This window comes from Vipera ursinii (genome assembly GCF_947247035.1).
Source record: "Vipera ursinii genome assembly, chromosome: 9".
NCBI classification, from domain to species: domain Eukaryota; kingdom Metazoa; phylum Chordata; class Lepidosauria; order Squamata; family Viperidae; genus Vipera; species Vipera ursinii.
The window spans coordinates 12092927-12108902 of NC_139523.1; the positions used below are offsets into that span (position 1 = coordinate 12092927).

General features: G+C 39.4%; 1 protein-coding gene across 1 annotated transcript in view; it reads left to right on the forward strand.

Annotated features, from left to right (window-relative positions):
- The window catches only part of ARID1A (AT-rich interaction domain 1A), a gene marked incomplete at its 5' end in the record, with an annotated part of 91247 nt that overhangs the window by 16501 nt on the left and 58770 nt on the right, over nt 1-15976 (forward strand). The window contains 2 exons of the mRNA XM_083369845.1: nt 14323-14535; nt 15299-15757. Of these exons, the coding sequence (XP_083225971.1) occupies nt 14323-14535; nt 15299-15757 (672 nt within the window). The remainder of the gene's footprint in view (nt 1-14322; nt 14536-15298; nt 15758-15976) is intronic.

The window sequence follows — 15976 nt, forward strand, 5'->3', positions numbered from 1 at the left end:
GAGACAACAAATCTGAAGATACTACTGTGTTTTTTTTCTTTCTGCTAGCTCATTTGAAAATGGGGATTGGGACTCTTCAATCACACCTTCTCTTTCCTGTCCACCAAAAGAAAACTACCAGGTAGAAGACAGGGATAGAAGCCACAATCTTTCTCTTGTTTTGCTCTCTGCATTTTCATGGTGTGTGTTGAGAAAGGGAAGTCTTTCCTTGCATAGCACAGAAGTCAAACGACCTCCAGTGGAAGAACTGCTCATTTTCTTTCTCTATTTGCAAATGGTGGGGCTTCCCCACTGAGCAGTAGAGATGATGGAGTGGCAAGGAGAGGAGTTTTTTTAAATTATTGTGAAAGGTGCTGTGGATGTTTGTAAATTGAAAGCCATTCTCCTCTCCACACTGTGGCTTATTTTTCTGCCCACTATAGATGAAGCCTTTATTCAGCCCATAATTTAAAAAAAAGACCACCTCTGGTTTAAAAGGAGGCCTTCTCTGCAGTGGCTCCTTATCTTTGAAATATGCTACCAATTAAAGGAAATTAAACTACAGCAGGGGTAGGCAACCTTGGCTCTTTTATGACTCATGGACTTCAACTCCCAGAATTCCTGAGCAAGCATGGCTGGCTCAGGAATTCTGGGAGTTGTAATCCACGAGTCATAAAAGCCAAGGTTGCCTACCCCTGAACTACACCAATGAGGGGCTCCCTTATTTTTTGCAGCACTCTGCCTTGTCATTTGTAGTATTTTTAAAAAGGATGTTTTAATTGGTATTTTTACCAATTTAATATGGGTATCAAATTTTATTTGATACCCATATTAAATTTTATTTGATACTTGCTAATCTTTTCATGTTATTCAATAAGTTGCTTTGTAATAGTGTTTTGTATTCAAGAGAAGATGCCTATGCCTATTTGAGATAAATACAGTGAAATACCAATTGAACAGGAGTTCTTATCGGGACCAGGTTGATCTGAATCTTTTCTAATCTCCAGATGATTAATAAGACTTGACATGGATTTTTAACACACAAATGTTTATCAGTAGCATCAACAACATTAACCTAACGTACAGCATGGACCCAGCCAGTAGATTTGCCACTCAGCATGAAAAGTCATGAATTCAGAAAAGTCATGAATTCGGAATTTGGCTTCAGATTTCTGGCTTGATTGGGAAAGACACAACAAGGATTGGGCTTACATTTCACAGTGGAGAACTTATCATTGGTTTTATTCAGTTGCTCTCATGGACAGTAGATTGAGTGCTCCTTCACAGTAAATCAGAATTACAGCCTATTGTGATGTGTGAACATGGCGATTTTCTTAACTCTGTTGAGAGTTCATTGTTCAGTTGTTCTGTTTTGTTGCACAAGTTGGAAATAATTACGGTTCTTTGGTGTCTGTGATTACAGTTGTAAAAAGTGCCCTGATTTCAGAACAGCGTGTATGTGATATTTAATTCCATGTCAATATAATGTTTACACTACACTTTTTCTTTCATGAAGAAGCCCAAGAAAACAAATCAAATACCAGAACATGAAAAGCTATCTAACAAACTGTTATAATGAAATACGATTTAAAATATAATTAAAGCTTCTTGTTTGCTTTTTTTGAAATCTGTGATCTGTTGTGAATTGAAAGGATGCATCCTTCTAGATTTTAGTACTTGTCAGTGTCCCTGAAATAATAACCCAGTAATCAGAAGTTTAAAAAAAATGAACTGTCTTATTTCTTCAGGAACTCACATCTTTGCAGCAGCTGATACAGTAGCAATTCAGAATTCAGTTTAGGAAAAAAAAATCAAGTTTCCATTTGAAATACACATTAAACTCCATTGGTAATTTTAAGCTTTTTTCCCCCTTTCTACTCCTCCCGACTTGTAATGTTTTTTTTATCTCTATGGCAATAAATATTGTAATCAGTGTTTCTCAACCTGGGCAGCTTGAAGGTTTCAACTCCCAGAATTCCCCAGCCTGGGGAATCCTGGGAGTTGAAGTGCCCAGGTTAAGAAACACAGCAATAAAGCAGTTGTACCTTTTAAAGTCCACTATATTGGGAGTTAAGGGACGCAGTGGCTCAGTGGGTTAGGACGCTGAGCTTGTCGATCAGAAGATCAGCAGTTTGGCGGGGCGAATCCCGAGTGCCCCGTAGCAGAGTGAGCGCCTGTTACTCGTCCCAGCTTCTGCCAACCTAGCAGTTCGAAAGCACGTAAAAATGCAAGTAGAAAAATAGGGACCACTTCAGTGTTCCGTGCGCCTTTGGCGTCTAGTCATGCCGGCCACATGACCACGGAGACGTCCTTGGACAAGCGCTGGCTCTTCGGCTTTGAAACGGAGATGAGCACCGGCCCCTAGAGTTGGAAACAACTAGCACGCATGTGTGGGGGAACCTTTACCTTTACCTTTATATTGGGAGTTAATGACACTGATGCAATACCATCCAGAAGACTTGCCTTTTACTGACACTGCCCACTTTCCATTCCCTTTTGTGTATTAATGGACCCAAACTAAAAAGGGATGAGCAGAGTAAGTTTCCACAACTGAATATGGCTCCAGAAAACCCTTAGTTAATCCCAGATTCAGCTCTGAATACAATTGTTGAATATTAGTAAGATAGATTCCTTTGTTTTGCAATGGCAAACATTAAATAAAAAAATCTCCCAAGGCAAAACTCCCAGAGACACCTTGTCCGTCTTGTGCTCTCTTAGCCATCCCTCAAATGAGAAATACAATCCTCAACCGTCGAAAGATGTCTTATCCCATCTTAAAATGTACCTAAGATACAGGTAATGATGATGGTGGTGGTGGTGATAGTGATGTTGATAATGATGATGATGAAGGGATCTTGGAGGTCATCTTAGAGTCTAATCCTCTGCTCAGGCAGGAAACCTATGCCATTTCAGGCTGTCCAGTCTCTTCTTAAAAACTTCCAGTGTTGGAGCATTCACAGCTTCTGGAGGCAGGTTGTTCCACTGATTTAATTGTTCTAACTGTCAGGAAGTTTCTCCTTAGTTCTAGGTTGCTTCTCTCATTGGTGAGTTTCCATCCGTTGCTTCTTGTCCTGCCTTCAGGTGCTTTGGAGAATAGCGTGACTCCCATTCATTTAGTGACCATTCAAAGTTAAAATGCTGCTGAAAAAAGTGACTTGCAGGTAGTCCTTGTACTTACCACTATTCCAGCATCCAAATGGTCATAGGATCAAAATTTGGTTGCTGGGCAATGGTTGCAGTGTTCTAGTCTCACGTGATTGCCAGTTGCGATCTTCCTGGTTGGTTTCCAGCAACCAAAGTCAGTAGAGAAAATCAGATTCACTTAAATGACCATGTGATTCACTTAATTTCAGTGCTTTGCTTAATAACAGTGGCAACAAAATTGTAAAATTGGGCACAACACACTTAGCAAAATAAATTCTGGTCTCAATTGATGTGAGTTGAGGAGGATCTATGACAATTCGCCGCGGCCAGCTCACCATGGCCAACTTACCACAGTCAACTTGTCAGGCCAACTTGTTGCAGGACAGTTCACCACAGCCATCTCGCCACAGTACAACTCACTGTAGGAGGACAAAAGTTACACTAATATCAAAGAAATGGTGGAATAGGATCATTAAAGAAAGGATGCAAAAGCTGAACCAGAATGAAATGTGAATGGCAAAAATTAAAATATTTTTTATTTATTTTAAATAATTAAATAGAATTGTTAAATTGTACTGCAGCGAGTTGTCCCACGGCGAGTTGGCAAGTTGTCCCATTCCCAGTTGAGGACTATCTGTAATGTGGAGGCTAGATATATGCATAAGCCAAAATTTTCTTATTGTTCCTCAGTGTTGTGTAAATTTAGCCTGATATATGGCAAACTATGAGTAAGCAAACCATGGCTCAGCATGAAGAGGAATTAGAGTGGATGAGCCAAGTGAAGTGGAAGGTGTGGAGTGTCAGAACTGAAATATGCCAGTCTTGTCTCTTTCATACTTGCCACCAATGCATACCATTCAGTCATATTGTTATTACATGATACAGGTAGTCCTCGACTTACAATGTTACAGCAGCATTGAAAAAAGTGACTTTACAACCATTTTTCACATGACCATTGTGGCATTCCCCATGGTCACATGATCAAAATTCAGACACTAGGTAACTGACTCAGATTTATAACCGTTGCAGTGTCCCGGGATCATGTAATCACCTTTTGCAACCTTCTGACAAGCAAAGTCAATGGGGAAGCCAGGTTCATTTAACAACCGTGTTACTAACTTAACAGCTGCAGAGATTCACTTAATAACTGTGGCAAGAAAGGTCATAAAGGGGACAAAACTCAATATCTCGTTTAACAGAAAGTTTGGGCTCAATTGTGGTCGTAAGTTGAGGACTACTGTACAATCCAAAATGTCTGAAAAATGAGTCAGGGAGCTGTGTTCTGTTCTGAAACTATTTTTATAATAACTGTAGTTGGTTATACCACCTGGTATTACGGTTTCTTGCTATACTTGTTCTTAAACTGTACCGAAAGGTTTTCAGGAATGCCTGTTCCTCCTTTCCCCTTGGCATTGGCTTAATATGAATTTCTGTATCTATTCATCTGCAGCCAGGAATCCCTCTCTTTCTTCCCACCCCCATCAGCTAAACAAATCTGGGTGTTAATAACTTGGCTCTTTATAAGCAGTTCAAATCATCCAACTGACATAAACTTGAGCTTTTGCTATATCATCCTATATTAGGGAATAGGCAAAACGTGCTAGTTTATCTCCACCTTCCAGTCACTATTAGGGGATAACCTCCCAAGAATATCATATTCTAAGACGGGGGTCTTCAAACTTGGCCCTTTTATGACTTGTGGACTTCAACTCCCAGAATTCCTCAGCCAGCGTGCCTGGCTGAGGAATTCTGGGAGTTGAAGTCCACAAGTCATAAAAGGGCCAAGTTTGAAGACCCCTGTTCTAAGATTTTAGTGTACTAGACGTAAACCAGCTCTGATTTGGTATTCCTTGTTGCACTAACTAACGAACCAGAGATACAATTCTCCTTCACCCCGATGGTTATTAGGGATTTTGTAATGAAGTATCTTTTGAGTCACGATATGAATATAGTAAGGACTTTAGTGGGCAGTAAGGGTTTAATTTCAAGGCAGTAAAGTCTGTGAGGCTTTTTTTTAATTATAAAGCATTTTTATGTATAAATAATACATTCTATTATTCTTACCAATTAGTTGCTAGCTTCTTTCTGGAGTTACTTGCCTGGTTTAGAGGTGAGTTAAGTCTGGGCAGGGACAGGATGAAAATTGGGGGAACTCTAAATAGAACCTTAACCAGCAAACATCTTCTTTATTCTTCTGCAACAAGTCAGCCAGTGGGAGCAATCAGGTCTTACATTTAATTACTGAGGTGCTGATCACACAACCCTGTTGTTCATGTGCAGCCAATTCTGAAAGTTGTGCTTTCTCTGCCTTATTTTTAGAGAAGGCTGGAACTAGTTTACATTAAAGCTAATTAATACTTCAGATTCCATTTGAAAGAGCTGCTTTGGGCCGTGCAAGGGCACCCACCATTGCCTCACCTGACTTGTTAAACAGACACTTTTTTTTTTCTGGACTGCCTGATCCTGAAAACAGATGCAGATGCTTTAATGAGTTGTAAGCAGGTGCTGTTTTTGTACTCTCAAGCACCTCTTTCCAACTGAATCTGAAGCATTGCCCAAACCTAGTTAATAATATAAATTCACTGTTGTAGTGTGGTATGGGCTATTCTCTTATTGACAGGTACTGCTGAGATACTGAGAAAAGAAAAGATTAAGTGGGATCTGCAGTTTAAACACTTGTTCAGAACAGTAATGCCAAAAGGTGGGAAAGGGGACTTCTGCCTAAAGTGATAGTTTTAAAGTTTGAGGCAGCTCACAGTTGTCCTTATTTCAAAGACCTGGATTTGTAGGTCGTGCTAAACCATGTTTTGATTCCTCCAATTTTTATTCTGTCTTCTTCCCCTATCCCCCAAACATGTCAATATTTGAGGAAGGAAGAACAATTGGCAAGTTTTTTCAGTTCACAAATATTTAATATTGGCAAAACAAAGTATTTCTGTCTGCTCAGTGTTTTGCTGAAATGGAAAAACAGCTACATCCAATGCTGTATCTCAGTTGAGTTCTCTTCCAAAAACTCCAATTCCCATCATTCTCAAGTAGGATGGCCAAAAAAATAAAAATAAAAAAAATCTCAGAACTCCAGTAAAGCAGAAGGCTCAGAAAATGGTTTCCTGATATTTTCTCTCATAAAAGTTGATTTTGACTCTTCTCAGAAATACATGTGCCCTCCCCTGCCTCTTACATTTCTTTAATTGTCCTCATCTCCTCCCTCTTTGCCTCCCCTTGCTTTAGTTGTCTGCCCTTTTACAATCACTTGTCTGGCTAATCCCACAATTGGCAGGCAATGCTCTTGTTTGTGTTTCCCCCAGAGATTCTGCTGCAGGAGAGCTTGATAGTAAAATTAAAGTCTCTCCAATATATGTGACTGTTTAACTGGCCAAAGAATATGAGATCACTGTAGTTGATCCATAGTGATTGATCCCTTGTTAGCGTTTGGGGGCAGAATTTATTAAAGAGGCCTATTGCTTCAATTCTGTCCAATTGAAAGGGGTGCAATCTTTTTTCCTTTCCTGATTCTTGAAAGGATTTTACTTTTATATTGGGATGATTTATATCCCAGGATGGGTGAACTTCCATATGGATATATTTATTTTGATATAGTGCTAGAACATTATCACCCAGTTTGGAAAATGTGGGATCCCATGTAATGAATAAATGCAATTTTTTTCAATGAACTATATAAGTAAAGTTACTTGGAAAACATAAATTTATTGGTATGTCTGAAAAAAATCACTGTTCATTAGATGGATATTAGATGTAAGATATTTACTTTTATAAGATACCATATTTCTTACGTAGGGGATTGGAAAAAGTTATCAGCAAGTTTACATGATTCTTGTTGATTACTTTTTTGACTTCCATATTATTGTTCTCTCTTCCTTATTCTCCACCCCAATAATTATAACTTTGGTATTAACAGAAGTCTTACACAAACCGCCTAGCGTCAATTAACCAGTACTAAGGATCATGGGAAATTCTGTTCCATTGCCACAAATGTTGGTGAGGTGTTGCATCTAGTAGTAAGACCTTCATGTGCATTCATACCATCATGCCATTCCTTTGGGGATAAATAATATTACACAAATAAAAAATAATATTGAGCAAAATAAATTAAAAGCAAAAGACAAAAGGATATTAGGGGGAATATTTATGACTTGTGTTTCTCATTATTGCGAAGAGGGTGAAAGTTGCACTCTTGTGCCTTGTATATTTAGAAACACAGGTAGTAAACTGTTCCAAAAGAAAGATGTCTGCTTGTGTCTGGAATAATAAATGCACGTTTAGTATTCAATTTTATTTTTATTTGATAAAATCCCTTTAACTAAATCTTTAAAAAAGAGAAATCTGGCAGTTAAGGAAATAAAAAACAAACAAAATTCTTAGCCAGAATATGGGAATCTTTGTTTTATTCTGTCATTTTTTAATGTTTTTTTTCTTGGTGTTTGTTGCAACCACTGTTATTTTTGTCAAACCTAGAATGTGGCAAGATTCCACATAACCTGCATATCCTGAACCAGTGCATATCATTCCATTGGAGTTTGGACTTCTGTATTTTACAATGTGGTCTCTTGCTAAAATAATTATCAATATGCTTTTTAAATTGTATGTTTTAAGATAAAATGCCTTCGAATATTGAAAAATGCAATTTAAAAAGTGGGAAAGAAAGGCTTGAGTGAACTCATTTGAAAGAAGTTACACGGAATAACAACAAATTATTTGTTTACTGTAGTTGAAAAGTATAGTTGCAGCCTTATTTATCTTCCACCCAACTATTAGCTTTGAAGACTTTCACCTTTTCTTTGTACCTGTGTAGAATCAGGGTGTCGAACAGTGTATTGGCTGAATAATAACCAGTTTGGCTTAGCTCCATTAGAAAGTTTATGTTGAAAGAGGGGACTTCTTGAATAAGTAATTTGTACTTTATTAATGTATGTGTCAATTTTCAAGGTGTAAAAAATTACAGAAGCATGTTCTAAAAGCTGACATACAGGTAATTCTTAATTTATGACAATTGAATTTTGGTAGTAAGTCAGGAAGGTTATAAAGCAAATCACAATTGTTAAGTGAATCATGTGGTCATTAAGTGAATCTAGCAAGTAGTGGATTTTGCAGTTTTCTGCTGGAAAATGGCAAAAACCCATCACAAATTGAAGTCATGTGACCACAAGACACTGCACATGGTCGTTCATTCAAGTATTGCCAAGCATCCAATATATCATGTGACCACAGGGGGTGCCACATTTTATGACGGTTGGAAGTTCTTTGCAGGCACTTTATTCCTTTTACTTAATTGTGAATTATAGTTTAACTTCATAGAGAGAAGAGAATGTGTTTAGCAACTTTGCGGATGCAACAAAAATTCTTGGTGTACCATGATTTTCAAAATGACGAAATTACAGTTAATATTGATGAATTTTTCCCTTGACTGTAATACCGCACTTTGCCTTTTGTCTTTATCATATTAGTATGGTTTTGTATAATTTTCTCATTTAATTTGAAATGCTTCTTTGCTATGTATTTGGAATCATTGCAAATCCAAATCTGGAATTTGGATAGCAGATGATTGTTTTCCCTAACAGCAAATAATATTACAATCTTTAAATCATTCATGCTGTGAAATTTGTAGGTTATTTTTTTCACTTTGCATAGAACTGAGGTTGTGTCTTTCTGAAAGTTGTCTTACTATATTTATACATCCTTAATTATAAAATAGAATTATGGCAAACATTCTGTGCTGGGGCCTCCTGACTGACTGTTAGCTTGTTTTGAAAGTGCTGGAGAGGCTTCACTTTGAAATTACCAATCCAGCTTTCAAACTAAGACATGTTACCCAAATATATTCTGGCTATCAGAAACAACATAATGTGATAAAGTTGCTTCACTCAGAGTCACTTTGTTAGTGAGATGGGTGGCATATATGGAGCCTTGGTGGAGCAGTGGGCTAATGCCTCCTTAAGTAACACCAGCTGCCTGCAATTAGTGCAGGTTCGCATCCCACCAGGCTCAAGGTTGACTCAGCCTTCCATCCTTCCAAGGTAGGTAAAATGAGGACCCAGATTGTTGGGGGCAATTAAGCTGACTTTGTAATAATGCCGCTTGGGGGGGAGGGCGAAAGCCCTAATAAGCAGGCATATACATAGAATGAAGGCTACTGCTAAGCTTGTAAGCCGCCCTGAGTCTTCAGAGAAGGGCGGGATATAAATGGAATTAAAATAAATAAATAAAAATAATAAATAAAAAAATAAAGTAAGAGTCCTACCTTTGGATGATATGCTTAATTACAGTATTGGTGAACTAGAAATGTATGCCTTCAAAATTATGTCCCTCCAACCTCCCATAGAAAGACCCAGTGAGCCCATTCAGGGGGCTAATATGGGACATTTGCTTTTTAAGCATTTTGTGAATGGACTGTGTAGCTTAGTTCACTCTCTACAGTAAGGCATGTTTTATCCAAAATGCTAAATCATAAACTGAAGAAATAGCATGGCACACAGCATTACGTTTGACCAAAATCCTGAGAACTTTTCAAATAAGGAAATGAGATAATGCCTCTGTTCCCACAGTGATCATCTATCCCTCTTTTTAAAAAGTATTCTTGTCTTAAAACTAGTAGTGTGAGGTTAAAAAGTGGTTTATTTTCTCTGGAGGAGTCGGCTAGAAACCAAGTAGTGTAATGCTTTAGCCCAGGGAGACAATCCTTCCTTTCTTCCTCTCCCCTGAAATCTAATTTCTTTCTTGCATGTGTCTGTGAGCCCATCTGGGTTCAGCTGGGGGGAGATGATGGAGGTGGCATCTGCACATTTACCAAGCTGTATTAAATCTGCGCAGTGTTGGTGCAAGCTTTCATCTGGTTGGTGGCTTTCTGGTCCCAGGGGCTCAAGTGTTCTCTGTCCTCATTGAGTAGTTTGAGCGAAGCAGGGTGCAATAGAAGAAGAGGCAGCAACAGCTGCTGCTTCTCCTTGAATTGCCCAGTGGAAACGGTCTTCCTTCGCTGGCTTTCTTCCAGAGCCCAGCTGCCAAACAATAGTTTGTGCTTTCAAGGCCGTGTGGAGCATCACATGACCTATCCTGCTGCTGGGGTCCCATCCCCATCTGTTCCCTGCACTCTTTCTGGGTTATGGTCAGAGATTATGAGAGTTAACCTCCCTGGCAGGGATGGCGTGGCCCCGCTCTGTGCAGATCAGCCACGTGTGTTCAGAGGAAAAGACACTTCCTGTAGTTTGATCTCAGCGGTTGCTGGCTTGGCTGTAGAGGGATAGTAGTAGGGTTGGGGCGTATGAGCTCAGAGCACACTGGAGAGGGAGGGATTCTCATGCAGTTGCCCCCCTTCCCATTCCACCTCCGCTGCTACGTCACCACAACACAACCAACTCTGTGCTCTCATCGTGTTGGTGTCATTCATTCAGTGCCAAGATTGCTTTAAAAAATTCCCTTGGCCCCAGTTCAAACAGGAGTACAGCTGGGATGTGTTAGATTTTAGGCAGTCTGCCCTCAATTTGAGAGGAGTTATAAATAGCTGCACTGACTTCCTTAACTAGCACACTCTGAGGTAAAATGCAGGTTAATTACTGTGGGAATCAATTAGAGCTTCTCTCAGTTAAAGAGCCAGTGAGGTTCCTCCTCCCCCCTCCCCACAAAAAACGTAATTTTTTATTATCAGGTTGATGGCAGAGCTGGCCAGGAGAAAAGAAAAGACCCAAGGTGGGATTTGCAGTTTCTCCGTATTCTAAGGATTCTGACTTCACTTCTGCCTTCTGCAGTGTAACCATCTTGAAAGTGAATCAGAATTCTTTCTTTGGCCTTTGTTTTTGCAATTAGGAGTAACATTAATTATAACATTAAATGCAGCAATGTCTTTCCAATTTATTTTGGTCTTAGAAACTGGATTTGCAAATTTGCAGTACTGCCACAACAATTTTCACTCCTAGAAAACCATTGTTTGAAACTGCCAAAACCCCTCCCCCCAAAGCAATGATGCCGGTAATAAAGGTAAAAGTTCTATGGCCAGACAGAAACGGGTTACTTGTGAGGCTACTGTTTAAATGTTGACCAAGAGGAGGGGATGTGGATTATCTTGCCTTGTTCTGGAAGGAGACCAAATTTGCAAAACAGCTCAGTGCAGAGTTAACTCATGTCAGAGGTAACCAATATCCTTTAAAACTTTAAAAATCATCAAAACCTCCCCAATATTATATCATGGATAAAGAAGGGGTGTACTAAGAAGCTTCATAAAGAGACAGCTGTTTAGAATGGGGCATGTGGTGCTTGGAGAAATGTGTCCTTGGAAAATAACATGCAAACTGAGCAGAACAGGTTAACATAAATTGATGGGTTGGAAAGGGACAGTACTACTACTTTAAAAAAAAAAGTCATGCTTTGCCCTTGAACATTAAATATGTCATTTTAAAGATTACTTACACTCACACAGCAGCCTTCCCCAACTTAATGCTCTCCAGCTGTGTTACACTATAATTCTCAGAGTGGATATAATAGAAGCTATAGCCACAACACATCTGGAAGATCCAGCTTAGATATTTGACATTCTTTTCTTGAGAATATCATAGTCATTTTTAGATAGTTCTAGGCACCAAACACCTCTAAATATTTTAAATTCGATCAGTACCCATCAACCCTAACCAGTATTGTAGTAGAGCATGGAGATGGCCTTCACAAATTGCGCAGCATTCATTGGGAAAACGAACTTCACCTAAGAACGCAGGAAAGTGTGAAAAATATAGTTAGGATGTCCCGCTTTGATTTTCTTGAGTATAAAAGGGAAGGAGGGAGGCATTTCTTATCATTGCTGATAAGATTCTGTTATAGCCTTTATCAATAAGTCCTAGTATTTTTTTCTATTTGTTTCTCAAGCTTTACCTCAAAGGACTGACAGTTGTGAAAATTGTAATCCAAAGTATCTGGAGAGTAAGTGGTTGTCTGCCTTGCATTGTGGATTGAAAATGGGGGGTTGACTTAGAGCAGGGCAATCAGAGCAGCATTTTCATTGGAACCAGACTAGAATGTGCAAAGAAGAATATGTGGTTAGATCCATATATTCTCCAGCAATTGAGTGAGGGCTTATTTTTTTTTAAATTTGCATTCCACTTTTAACATTTTTACAAATAACTTAAGGTGGTGAATGTATCCAATACAACTTTCTCTTTCCATTTTCCCCAGAAACAATAATGCTGTGTGGTGAGCTGGTCTGAGAGAGAGGGACCAGCCAAAGTCACCCAGCCAGCTTTCTAAGGCAGGACTAGAACTCTAACCATGATCTCCTGCTTTGTAGCCTGGTGCTTTAACCACTACTCCAAACTGGCTAGACCAGGGGTAGGCAACCTCGGCTCTTTTATGACTCGTGGACTTCAACTCCCAGAATTCCTGAGCCAGCTTTGCTGGCTCAGGAATTCTGGGAGTTGAAGTCCACGAGTCATAAAAGAGCCGAGGTTGCCGACCCCTGGGCTAGACGAAACTGGCTATTTTCATGTTTTGTAATAACCTAGAATGTGTGCTCTTTACTTCATGTTAGGTTTTGGGGAACAGCAATTCTGAGATTGCTTCTGATTTCTTTAAATTTAGTAAGTGATGAGCGTTGTTAGTGGTTAAAAAAAGATCTGGATTCTAGGCCAGTATTTTCCTCATATTTATCTGTGTATGATTGAGACGTGCAATTACGGAAAGTATTTCCCATACATCGGTCTAAGAAAGACTTTACAGCTCTTTACACTTTAAATTCTATTTTATCTTGGATTAGTCTTTAACATATGTTGGTATATTTTCACTTAATGTTTATTATATGACATAAGACCCTACTCAGTTTTGACAGGGCTTTTTAAATATTAAATTCACATTTAGTTGCAATTTTTCAATGTGAGATAATGACTGCAAAATTGAAGTGAAATCTAGAAGATTTTAGGAATGTCTGGCATACTGACTTAAATGTTGAATGTTTCATTCTTCCTATCCTGACCCTTTCAATTTAAATCAGAAACTGTCAGTTTACCATGGATTTAGAAGCTTTTATAAAAGTTATGTATAAAAACCTAAATCTATGATAATTATCCAGCTTTTTAACACTGCACTAATACTACCAAGGAGTGAGAAGAGATATGTTAATCTATTTTACAACAATAATTCTCATGTGTTTTCTTTGGGAAACAAACAGCAGATTTTTAAAAATCAAACAGAAAAATGTTTTTTGATCAGGCATACCAACTTAGTGATTTAAAAGACCAGAACTTATTGAAGAGTTATTTGTTGGTAAACTCTATACTGATGTTACTTCCAGATAAAAGAAGGAAGATTCTCAAACAATTAGGGTAGGTTATCATATCATGTCTTAGTGTAGTTGCTGGAAACTAATAAAATCCGATATTTTTGGTCCATCTAGTTTGCTTCAGAGTTTTGATTTTGGCCTAGCTTTCTTAACCTGTAATGATCCTTCATAATGAAGTTTTGTTTGACATCTGAGTGCTACAGCTAGTGGCAACAATCAACCTTGGCAGATTTCAAAAATGCTAAACAGGATTGGCACTGATTAGCAATTGAATAGGAAACCACTAAGAACCCCAGGGCCATGGACTACAGTGGGAAATCAAAAAGCATCCTGAAAAAAGACAGTAGCAAACTGCTTCCTCCCTGTTGTTAAGAAAACAGAATGGACATGGCTGTTTAATCTCTGGAAGTTGAATTTAACTTAAAGGAGTGTTTAATTGAAAAAACTAAAGTAAGAGCACAGTTGCTATTTGGCCAATCTTTACTGATACCGGTTTTCATGGTTTTAGAAGTCAATTAACTCTCAGTGCCAAAAAATTGAGTGCAGAATTTGTATCTATTGCTTCTTTCCACCCCTCCTTTAATTCCCAACCAGCACCATCAGGAAATTTTGATTTTTATCGATTAGGAATTGTAATCCCCAAAATCTGAAGGCCATCAAGTTGGAGAAGGTGTGCAATAGTAACTTATCCTAGGGCTCTCTATAACTCCAGAACAAATAATGATATAATAAAATTCCAAAAGATGCCTTTTCCTCTGCCTTTTTACTTCCTGTTGAATTTTAATGACCATTAAAGGCTTGTTTTATCTTTCTTTTCCTTTCTTTTGGTTGGCTCTTTTCAATTTCTTCACAAGTAAGTGGCATTATTAGATAGCTGTCTATAGCAATTGGATATTTTATAACTTATTCTGATTTTCTTTTCTTAGCCATCCAGTCCAATGGATCAGATGGGGAAGATGAGACCTCAGCCTTACGGAGGAAACAACTTATACACACAACAGCAGGGACCTCAGTCAGGGCAACAACAAGGCCATGGATATCCAGGACAGCCATATGGGCCACAGACTCCCCAGAGATATCCAGTGGGGACTCTAAGCAGGACGCAGACTGCAATGGGCAGTGTCTCTTATGCACAGCAGGTAAAGAGGAAGGACGCAGTCCTTTGAAAACATGTGTTTATTTTCTGTAAACAGTGACAGGATCTCAAAACCTTAAATTTTGGGTTTGAGTGAAGAAACAGGTTGGTAAATATCTCAGTTGTGTCACTAGATTAATTTATTTACTATTATTGTGCAGCTTTGAATCCAAGGTGACTAAATGAATCTAGTTACATTATTGTAAGCAAATAAATGAAGAAAATGCCCACCTCTTGTTAGTGCCTTGCTGATGCGCTGGGCTGTCTCATTTTCATGGCATATATCTAGAAGGTGCCGGTTGGGCAAAGCCAGTTGCACTAAATAAACAGAAGTATTTGAGATCCCTATAACAGAACAGTTGTGACCATCCTGTTTACGATATTATAATCATAATTTTGGTCACATCACACAGCCGGACCCAATTTTACGACCATTTTTATCATGGTCACTAAGCAAATCTGGCTTCCCCAATTGAGTTGTTAGAAGCCCTCTGGGAAGGTCACAAACCATGATTGTGTGACTGAAAGATGCTGTAACAATTGTAAAATGAGCTAGTTGCCAAATGCAGTTATGTGGCTGCAGTGTTGTAACTTTGAGGATGGGTCATAAGTCAAGTATGAGGCTGATGTAACTTCACAAACTGTTGTTAAATGAATGGTCATAAGTCAAGGACTACCTGCAATGTGTATCTCTGAGCTCCATTCTTTAGTATCTTCCCGACCAACATTGATTTCTCTCCTTTTCAAAAATTTTCTCTCCCAAACAGATACCGCCTTACGGACAGCAGGGCCCTACTGGTTACGGGCAGCAGAGTCAGACCCCTTATTATAACCAGCAGAGTCCTCACCCCCAGCAACAGCCTTCTTATGCCCAGCAGCCCCCCACTCAGGCCCCACATGCTCAGCCTTCTTATCAGCAAACGCAAACTCAGTCTCAGCCTCCCCAGCTTCAGTCATCCCAGCCCCACTATTCACAGCCACAGCCTCAGCCACCCCACCAGCAGTCCCCATCTCCATACCCCCAGCAGTCAGCCCCAGGCCAGCAGCAGCACCCACAGGGTCAGCCTCCCTACTCTCAGCAGCAGTCCCAGTCCCCTTACCAGCAGCAGCAGCAGCAAGCTCAGCAGTCTGCTACCTCGGCGCTCGCCCAGCCATCGGCAACGTACCCTCCGTCTCAGTCACAACAGCCGTCAGCCTATTCTCAGCAGCGCTTCCCACCTCCACAGGTAGGTTGTCTTCCATGAACTGCCCCAGTCCTCTGTTTCTGGAAAACTAGGCAGTTACACAGTAGCTCGGGTTCTGGGTCAGATCTCTTAATAACTTTTCTGCTTTTCAAGTGGAAATAAAAAGAAATGCAGCTTGGCAAAGGGATGAGTTACTCCTTTGCTGGCCGGGGAATTCTGGGAGTCTTAAAGCTGTCGGGGTTGAGAAACACTGCCTTAAAT